The sequence below is a fragment of the Chanos chanos genome, chromosome 4 (genome assembly GCF_902362185.1).
Source record: "Chanos chanos chromosome 4, fChaCha1.1, whole genome shotgun sequence".
In the NCBI taxonomy this organism is placed as follows: Eukaryota; Metazoa; Chordata; class Actinopteri; order Gonorynchiformes; family Chanidae; genus Chanos; species Chanos chanos.
The window spans coordinates 18,606,720-18,616,546 of NC_044498.1; the positions used below are offsets into that span (position 1 = coordinate 18,606,720).

Below are 9,827 nucleotides of genomic sequence, written 5' to 3' on the forward strand. Positions count from 1 at the left end.
TGTGAAAAATACTGCGCACGGGTTACTATTGCGTTGTATTGTTACGTAATCGTGGGGGGGTTAAACTCGTAGCTGGGTGTTGTAGTTCACTCGCGACGGAGGAATACTGCGATATGAATGGCGCTACAAGAGTTAAGAAACTCAATATCCCATGTGAGATGGCCCTTTGCCTTGGCTAAATAAAATCATTGCCCGTAATCCTCTGCTACTGTGAGAGTTGATGCAGCTCGTTTAAACGAAGTCTGTCTGATTGTTTTGTGGTCAGTATATTTCAGAAAAATGGACAATTCTGGCAAAGAGAAGGAGGCAATTCAGCTTATGGCTGAGGCTGACAAGAAAGTGAAGTCCTCTGGCTCGTTCCTTGGAGGAATGTTTGGGTAAGATTAGCATCGTACAATCTCTCGATACATTAGGTACATTGATCAGGTCTGCATTTAGGCAGCCTTGTCTCCTGGCAAACTGCTTTCCTCCCGGGTTCCAATTTAGGGATGCCAACAAGAATACTTTACTCGATTGATCAACTTGCTAGACATATTAAGTGTATCACCCTATATTTCATGCAGCTTGCAACAGAGAGATACCTATGTGGATATTCTAATGAGATATATCAAATGTTTAAAAATCTACTGCAAATAAACGCCAGTAAGTCCGTTTCTAACTTGTGTGTTGTGAATGGCTGCACCCTGTTTGGATAGTTTGATAACCCTACTTTGAAATGTGATCTATATGATGCTAAATGAGCTGGCTCTCTTTATGTCGACTTTTGCGCAGTAGTGGCGCAGTGGCACTGCTGTGCAGTTTACATCAATAATCTATATATCTTTTTGGCACGGCCACTCTGTTGGATAAATAGGATGCAGAGAGATATTCAGATATCTGATCCACAGATATGAACGTAAACAACCCTTAAGTCACTACCACTGGGCCTTGTCCATGCCTAATTCACTGTTGCCTCCCCGTGTGACTCATAGGCCAGTCGAGTCACCGCTATGTTAATGCTGCCACTGTTTCTTCCAACATGGACCATAAATTAAATTGCCTGGATAAGTCCCAGGGGCCGTTACCTTTCTTATGTGTTGGTTTCAAAGACATTGACAGTCAAGCGAAGAAGGATTGCACCTTTTTTCTCTTGATCTTAATTACAGCCATAGAAATACAATGTAATCATTAATTTTATCTAGGCATTGCAGGTCGGGCAAATTTCTGTTCTAGGAATGTTTTAGAGAGCACAGAAATGTCACTTACTATTTACTATAGCCATTCAACCATATAGACTCCTAAATTTATGCTAAAGCTGTGTTAGATTTGTATTTGCTTGTTAATGCTGGGTCTTGAATTGTTGATGGATTAAATTTTTGAAGAAGAAGAAGAATTTATAGGGGTTATGTTTGAAAAAGAGTAGTAAATTACCATTTTAATCCATCAAACCTGTAAATTCTTGGCTGGATTTCATGCCTCATCTCCAGAGACTCAATCCTTCCCTCAGAAAACACACAACCCATATTTACTATATACGTATGTAGGTTGTTTATGAGAGAAAAGTAGGTTTTTAGGTTTTGCCTAGAGAGGAGACCCACTTACTAAAAATGCCTCTGGTGTCTTCCAGTCAAATTCAACACAGTGTAGATCCTAGAAATCAAACATGACAGAACACCTATGTAAAACACAAGTAATAGTTTACTTTCATAATCCTGTAGCTTTTCAAATGGGCTCTCTGTCTGAGAGGGCAGAATCACTTAGTAAAATGTAAACACATGCGCCATACACTGGCTCTATCATATTAGTTATTGACATAAGGAGCAAACGGCAGGGCTCTGAGTGAGAAACACACAATGTTTCACTGAGATTTTCCTTTTTTTTGTCTGCTGATTCATAGGACCAAATAATCAGTTCAGTCTGTGCTTTCACAGCCCAGACAGTCCAAGGCCTGAGAATGTCATGTTTTATCATTTGGATCTATTTTCTTGTCCTGTTTCAGGGGAAATCACAAAGTGGAGGAAGCTTGTGAGATGTACGCCAGAGCAGCCAACATGTTCAAGATGGCCAAGAACTGGAATGGTAAACCCCCGTGCTCTTTCTATTTCCAGTCAAAAACTGCAATAAGATAATGGCAGCAGCCGCGGTTTATGATTTCTCAGTATGCCATAGCTCTGTTGTCGTGTTTTGGGACTAAACGTTGATTAATAAAAAGTTCTGGATGAATTTGTGCTCTGAATACATAAGAGACTGACAAGGTTGTAAATGTATTTGTCCAGCTGCAGGGAAGGCTTTCTGCCAGTCTGCCAGACTTCACATGCAACTCCAGAACAAACACGACTCAGCCACCAGCTTCGTGGATGCGGGCAACGCCTTCAAGAAGGCTGACCCTCAAGGTAAGGCTAGAGAACACGCCGCTGCGTTAACGACTTCAGTTTATAATCTGTTATTATCGAAATGTCTAATTGACCAGAGATTTAATCCTGCGACTACTATAGACCTTGAGTGATTCCTCAGAACTGCGTTTCACCTAATTAGTTCCACCCATCAAAAGCATTAGTCATTTGCACTTACAGTGATTTAATCAACCAGCCTGCTTTGGCTTTGTGTCAGCTGGGACAGACAGAAATGAACATAGTCCAAAAGGAGGGTTGGAAAGGTCATGGCAGCTGAGATAACAAATGCCAAGCTTTAGGGTGGGGTCATCCTCTAATTTTCCTACCACACCGCAGCACACAATACAATACAAGCAGTAATGTTCCAGTCCAGGCACATAAAGAAGACATTTCCAGAGACTGTCACAGTATGAGGGAAGAATTGTATATTATGCTATTAATAGTGGTGATTGATTTGATCCATTATTAAGATTATATGTGAAATGGAGTGGTATAAATCTCACTCTCATGTTGAAAACATTAATATAGCATATCTAACTCCAGAGTGATTGTGTGAGTCTGACAACTGCATAGTCTGCTTCTCACCTCTTCAAGTCCCTCTGCTGGTCTCTGTTTCGTCTGTCTAATCTCTCCTTCCTTTCTTCCTTTAATGCCAACGCTAGAGGCTATCAACTGCTTAAATGCAGCCATCGATATTTATACAGATATGGTAAGACAGTAATGCACAGAGACTCATTGGTGCTGTGCTGATTAGAATCAGAATGCTCTCTGCTGTATGTCTCATTCATGAGGGATTTACTGACACTGTCTAGGTCAGAGTGTTTCATATAAACAATGTTTTTAATATTAATATTTATGTCACATGAATGTTGAGATTTAAATCAAAAGATACTCCTCTACTAGAGTTTTAAATAATTTTTTGTAATTGTTAATTATGAATATGTTTTTGGTTTATTTGTCTTTCCAGGGGAGGTTTACAATTGCAGCAAAACACCACATCACAATCGCGGAGGTCTACGAATCAGAGCTAGTGGACATTGAAAAGGTAAAAAAGTGTTACAGCACCATACAATGACTTGGGAAAATTGCAGGAAACATTAACAGGGAGAAATGCTTTGATTTGTCTTCACTAACATAACCAGGAATAGTTTTGGTTACACTCTTCAAAGCCATTTTTATCCTTCACGTGTCTGATAAATAAAATAATGAATTAGTGAGTAATGATAAAAAATGAATGAAAAAGCCTGTTATTCATGTAAAGGAAAGATACAAAATTTCATACACTACATAAAGTTTCCAGTTTGAGGACAAGCAGATATGTTATGTGAAGTCAGGTACTATGTTTATGGGTAAGGGTGATTGCCATCAGCTGTGTTACCTTTGATTATGTAAGGGTTACATGGACAGTAGTAACATTACTGTACACAGTGTCCTTGCTGTGAGGCAACATGTGCAAATGCGTGTAATGTCCCTTTGTTGTTTGTTTCCATCAGGCGATTGCACATTACGAACAGGCTGCAGATTATTACAAAGGAGAGGAGTCCAACAGGTCAGCTCTCTGACACACAAGATCTAAACCTCTGAAAGACTTTTTTTCCCCCTCAGCCAAACTGGTCTACTGTTATTGACAGCCTTTACCACCTCTTAAATTCTCAGGACTGTGTTCTTTTTTTCTTTTTTTTTCTTCTTCTTCTTTTTTTTCTTTCTCTACTTCTCTCTTCTTAACCTTTGTTGAATTTATGGTTGGTGGACTTTATGGCATAGAAGGGACCTAGCTTATGTTTTGTTTTGTTTTTATTTTTTGCTGTTGTTGGAAAAAAGGCGAGGAATGGCCTAAAGAAATGTTTTAAATTTCAATTTATAACTTTTTGATGTATATTGAAGCTCTGACCTTAGATGTTCTTGTCCCTCATAGCTCAGCCAACAAATGTCTGCTGAAGGTGGCCTCATACAGTGCTCAACTGGAGCAGTACCAGAAGGCAATAGAGATCTATGAGCAGGTACGTTTCTCTCCATTGTACAGGTTAACCGGGACATTACCATATGTGGAGTGCATGGTTAAATACATTTCTATATATTATGTATTTAACAGGCACATTTTTTCTCAGGATAAATATGTGAACGAATACATTTTCAGAGGTTAAACGTGCGAGCGGCTACATTTTCATGAATTAAATATGTGAATGTCTGCATTTTTTAAAAGTCCTTTTTAATTTTGTTTTTTTTCTCTCTGTACAGGTTGGAATCAGCACCATGGACAATCCTTTACTGAAATACAGTGCTAAAGAATATTTCTTTAAAGCCTCTCTGTGTCACTTCATCGTAGATGAACTCAATGCTAAGGTGAGTAAAAGACTCAGAGATAGATGCAAGATGTGAGTTTTCTAATCAGTAAACATGCGTGTTTTTCAGCTTGCTGTGGAGAAATATGAGGAGATGTTCCCGGCGTTCTCAGATTCCAGAGAGTGCAAACTTCTCAAGGTTTGTCAGTTCCTTCAAATGCCTTTTCAAGTGCTTCTGGACTGAAATAAGGTTGGACAAATATAAAATGTCATTTTGGTTTTCTTTTTGTTTTTTGTTTTTTTCTATCCATGTAGAAACTTCTGGAAGCTCACGAGGAGCAGAATGCAGACGCCTTCACAGAAGCAGTGAGTCTCCTGATCTATAAATATTTTATGCAGTGATTGAGAATTACAGTTCTCATCTGTAAAAATCTTTCTCATTCAGAGGACTTTACTATTCTCAGCCAGGCTTTGAATTAAATATTGTGTTCAGCAAGTCTCTACAGCATTCATTTTAAAACAGCGTAATTTTCTGAAGCATGGAAGTTAAAAAATAATTGAGAGAAGAGACATAGTATGTCACTCACTGAATATGTGATTTGTGACACTCAGAGAAAATGTTGTCCTCATTATGAAACCCATTAATCTTAGAAACGTAGACAACAGAGCTTAATCACGGCTCACCTCCTTGCCTGTCTGTCAGACACGATCACATGAGAGCGCTAACTGCAGTATGGTGCCTATTGGATGTAAAGGCTGTTTACTGAAAGTGAAATATTTTCTCACAACTGGAGAATGTAACAAGACAATGAATGTTTCCCTCTCACTCTCTTTCTCTCTCTCTCTCTCTTTTTCAGGTGAAGGAGTTTGACTCCATCTCCCGACTGGACCAGTGGCTAACCACCATGCTGCTTCGCATTAAGAAAACCATCCAGGGAGATGCTGGGGACCTTAAGTGAGACAGAAGGTGGCGAGACACCCCCTCCTCGGCATGCCACCCCGCTCCCCACCCCTCAACGTTCTATAGCGGTTTTTTGTGCAATGGCCAATTACAAGTTTCCCAAAACAGTATGTATCAGTTTATGATTGCTGCAACATTTCTAGACACTAAATACAAAAATATATTCCTTGAATTTCCAGATCTATTTATTATTTTAGTGCTACAGTATCATGGTGAAACCTGTTCGGGGGTCTTGTGAAATTTGTGTGGTTCGGTGTGTAGAAAGCTAAGGTTATCGCAAGTTCCCCACAGGTTAAGAATGAGTTATGTTTGTTTAATCACAGGAATATGGAGTATTAGCACTGCATGTGTGTGTACAGATATCATTATGCAGTCTGAGGAGCAGACATATACAATCTGTCTTTTATTTAGAAGCAGATATTTGCTTATTTTTTTTTATTTACTCTTTATCGTTTCTTTTAGTTTAGATCTTGTTGATCCATGGTTTGTGTAGGGGTCTCACAGTATTGGGGAGAAAAGAACAAGGTACGTCATGGAGAAAGAAAAGTGTTCCTATTCAAAGGAATAAATTAAACTCGTGTTTGTATACAGTCTGCAGATCTGCAAAAAAAAAAAAAAAAAACAACTTTACAGTTAAATTCTACAGAATGTGTTTCTTAAAAAGTTTTGAAAAGATACGCGTTTTAAGCATCGAATGGCATCTTAATGGAATGTAATTTCTTCAGACCTATTTTTACAAGATGTTCTTCAAACCCTTACAGTTTTTTTTTCCCTTTTTTTTTTGTATTCACTTCATGAGATTTTTTAGTTCATTTCACTCCTATTGTATGACTCATTGTCTTTGCTTGCAGAAAGATTGACAAATTCCTCTTTGAAGTATTTATACGCAACTCGCAGAAAATGTTTTGTCAGCACACTTCAAAACTACAGTTTCTGAAAACCCTGCGTTTGCCTGTCAATGTGGTCTGTGTGTGTAGTGCCGTACTGCATCACTTGTGTTGCATTTAACATGGTACCCTCCTTTTTGTGGTATTTAGTGACGCATGTGTCATCCTTTGTGTATTGGTGTTGTGTGAGATCAGTATTGCGTATCACTGTAATGGGGTTTTTAAGATGCTATCATGAGGAATAATCTACTTTATCAAGGATTTTTCTGATGGAATAGAGCAGATCTCTTTATCAAATGTCCATGTGAATGTACAGTAATAAAAATCAATACCAAAAAATCCTGCTTTAAAAAATGTTTTTTACCAGTGTGATTTATAAACACAACAGATTCCAGAATTCAGTATTTTCAAAAACATTTTTAATTTATGAGAAGAAATACAATGTGAAAGCTCATAGTATACTTCCATTTATATTGTTTATCTTTACAGCTAATCCACATTTTCATTAAGGACTTGCTTTCCATTACATAAAGACATTTTCTGCCAAAGCATGAACACCACCAGTGGACACAATGTTCTGGTCATCCTACCTGAAAAGTGATGCGTTGGCTTCATCAAAACCAGGCCATTACGGTATTTACAAGAAAATGTTTGGCGACAGTGCTTTTATCATCACATATTTACACATAGATACAGCTCTTGATTAAAAGTGTTCAGGAATTCTCAGGTAACATACATAATCAACTAAAAAAAAGCATGAACATATTTTTGCACAAAAGACTTCTCAGATTGCAGTGCATTAGATTTCCAACCTTCCTTCAAATATTTGCAGAAGCGAATATTTGCAGATGTGAAGACATTTAAAACAATGCACAATAATGACCGATGAGAGAAAAAAATACACGTAGTGAAGTATATGAAGTGATAGTGAACAGTGGTTAAAACTGTCATGAATTGAAACTCTGACATCTGCAGTCCTGCAGGGTGCACATGCCATTTTTCACATAAAGCGCTTATGTGACTCCAAATACCCCTGCAGTGGGGGTGGGGGTAATGCAATGATTAAATAATGAGTAAACTGCTTGGTTTGAAAATTATTCTCTGACCTCATGTTTAAACTCACATATATAAGACAGATTTTGCAGCATACAGATCAAAATCTGGCAATAAGCTCAAATTGAAAAACAGATTTCTCAGACAGACTAAGAGGGGGCGATGGAAAAACCACACTAACTACTCAAAACGGCCCAGACACATAGAAGAATAATGTAGGCTACTGTATGTTGTCTTCTGGTGAGACTTCCATTGCTTCAACGTCATGTGGTGCCTGCGAGTCTCCAGTCTCACCCTGTGATGAGTCTCCTGTCTGCATTTGCTCCCCGTCTTCTCTCTCTAGCACTGAGTCCTGCACTGTCACACACATGTCGCTAGAAACAGGTGCACACGCAGAGAGAGGCTTGCCCTCTTTAGCGGCTGCCACTGCCGAGACAGCCGGAGCCAATACAGGCTCTGAAGCTGAAGCCACAGGTGTAACCGAAGTGGAGACTGGAGCCAAAATGGCATCTGAAACTGTGACGGGGACGGAGAGAGGAACAGAGCCGTTCAGAGGGGCTGTGACAGAGATGGAATGAGCCACTGGAATATGCACAGGGACAGTCACGGGCACTCCGATGGCCGGGCTCTCCAGGGAGATGATGTTTGTTCCCACGCCATCAGCTGCTACCACGGGCTGGAGCTGTGTGCCAGCAGGGACCTCGGTCTGGATGACCGTGAAGCCGCCCAACGTGTTGACCAGAGCGATGGTGCCAGGAGCACCCCAGTCTCCAGACAGGGTTACTGGCTCCCCAGAAACAGTCACCACTTCCTGAGTCCTGTCCATGCTTTGCGTCTCAGCGCTCTGGAGCTCCTCAACTTTGCTTGCAGTCTTCTCCTTTTTGGTAGGGGTGCTCTTGTTCTTCTTAGGACGTCCCTCTACGTTCCCTTCCAGTACAACTAGGTACTGCTTCCATGGTGTGTCTTTGTCATGTGTCTGTAAGCCAGATCGCAATTTCACTCAAAACGTTAACATAGAAAGAACAAAGCAACTAAGCTGCAAATTAACACCAGGTTTCTCTTAATCTTTAAAACCCATGCAAAAAAATTTCAAGGTGAATATCAGTCTCAAAAGATCAACTGTGCTACCGTAAAAACACTTCATGATAAGTAAGTAAGCAGATAAATCAATAAGGAAGTGAAAATGATACTTTTAATATGTATTGTATTTTGAAATGTCGGTAAAATAAATAAGTAATGTGCAGTGCTGTGTACACATTACAGTTTTCATAGTTTCGTTTGTTCTATATAAATAAATGCTCTAAATCACTCTAATATACATCACAAATGACACACGCAACACATTTCCAAGTACTTATTTCTATCAAAAAATATTCCACTCATAAGGTTTCTGTGTTTTAAACCGTTTTTGTTAAATCCTCACCAAAGTGTGTCTGCGGACGGTGGACTTGTCGGTGAAAGTACGACCACACATGCTGCACATGTAAGGCTTTTCTCCTGTGTGGATGCGCTGGTGTCTTTGAAGGGCATTAAGTTGGGTAAACTGTTTGTCACAATCTTTACAGTGGTATGGCCGCTCACCTGCAAAATGAACAACATGTATGATGATGGTTCTCTAAATCACAAGGGCAAGAATGGCCAAACCCTCCTCTGTGGAACAGCAGTGTCTGTAGGTTTTTAGTCAAATTCAAATACAACACCTGACTTGTCATTCAGAACCTCATCGGGCAACTGATTAGCTGATTCAGGTGTTTCATAAGAGGTAAAGCAAAAGCTTGCAGATACAGCAAGTTTACAGGGAGAGCAGAGGTCAGTAAAGGTGTCGGAAAATTGTATGAGATGCTGTTGAAAATTGATCAATTTTAATATGTAAGCAACTAAATGAAACTGAACAGTCAACATCTACGGTACAATATTACCTGTGTGTATTTTCATATGTTGATGGAGTGAGTTCCTCTGAGCAAAAGCTCGTTCGCACTGTTCACACTTGTAAGGTTTGGAGCCTGAGTGGATTCTGGCGTGATGTTTCAGGTACTCTTTGGATGCAAAGCTTTTCCCACAGCTCTCACACATGAATGGTTTCTCCCCTGTCAAAAGAAAAAAAAAATAAATCAGCTGTCACAACAGGAATTAAGAGTTTTTATGCTGTAAAATGTGGGTTTCTCTAAATGGGAAATCTCTTGTGATTAAGGGTCTTGTAATGCTTTTATGACTGGACTGTATCTGAACCATCAGTAATGCTTTCTGCCCACCTGTGTGGCATCTCTTATGG

General features: G+C 39.5%; 1 protein-coding gene across 4 annotated transcripts; it reads left to right on the top strand.

The window, feature by feature from the left end:
- Positions 1-217: 217 nt before the first annotated feature.
- napbb (N-ethylmaleimide-sensitive factor attachment protein, beta b) lies at positions 218-6,841 on the top strand. Of its 4 annotated transcripts, none has more exons than XM_030772931.1 (11): positions 218-377; positions 1,979-2,070; positions 2,256-2,372; positions 3,035-3,081; positions 3,340-3,417; positions 3,866-3,921; positions 4,288-4,372; positions 4,611-4,715; positions 4,785-4,853; positions 4,970-5,020; positions 5,512-6,841. In XM_030772931.1, the coding sequence occupies exons 1-11, from the start codon at positions 280-282 to the stop codon at positions 5,611-5,613; spliced, it is 900 nt and encodes a 299-aa protein (XP_030628791.1). In that variant the 5' UTR covers positions 218-279; the 3' UTR covers positions 5,614-6,841. The 4 variants fall into 4 exon arrangements, with proteins under 4 accessions (XP_030628791.1, XP_030628790.1, XP_030628792.1 ...); XM_030772930.1 differs by having other exon boundaries at positions 1,979-2,058; XM_030772932.1 differs by lacking the exon at positions 2,256-2,372 and having other exon boundaries at positions 1,979-2,058.
- The last annotated feature ends 2,986 nt before the right edge of the window (positions 6,842-9,827 follow it).

Excerpts from the sequence above, each read along its gene's own strand:
- napbb (XM_030772931.1), top strand. The coding sequence starts at position 280 with ATGGACAATTCTGGCAAAGAGAAGGAGGCAATTCAGCTTATGGCTGAG. Across the intron at positions 378-1,978 it reads TTCCTTGGAGGAATGTTTGG|GGGAAATCACAAAGTGGAGG; the intron begins GTAAGATTAGCA and ends GTCCTGTTTCAG. Across the intron at positions 5,021-5,511 it reads CAGACGCCTTCACAGAAGCA|GTGAAGGAGTTTGACTCCAT; the intron begins GTGAGTCTCCTG and ends TCTCTTTTTCAG.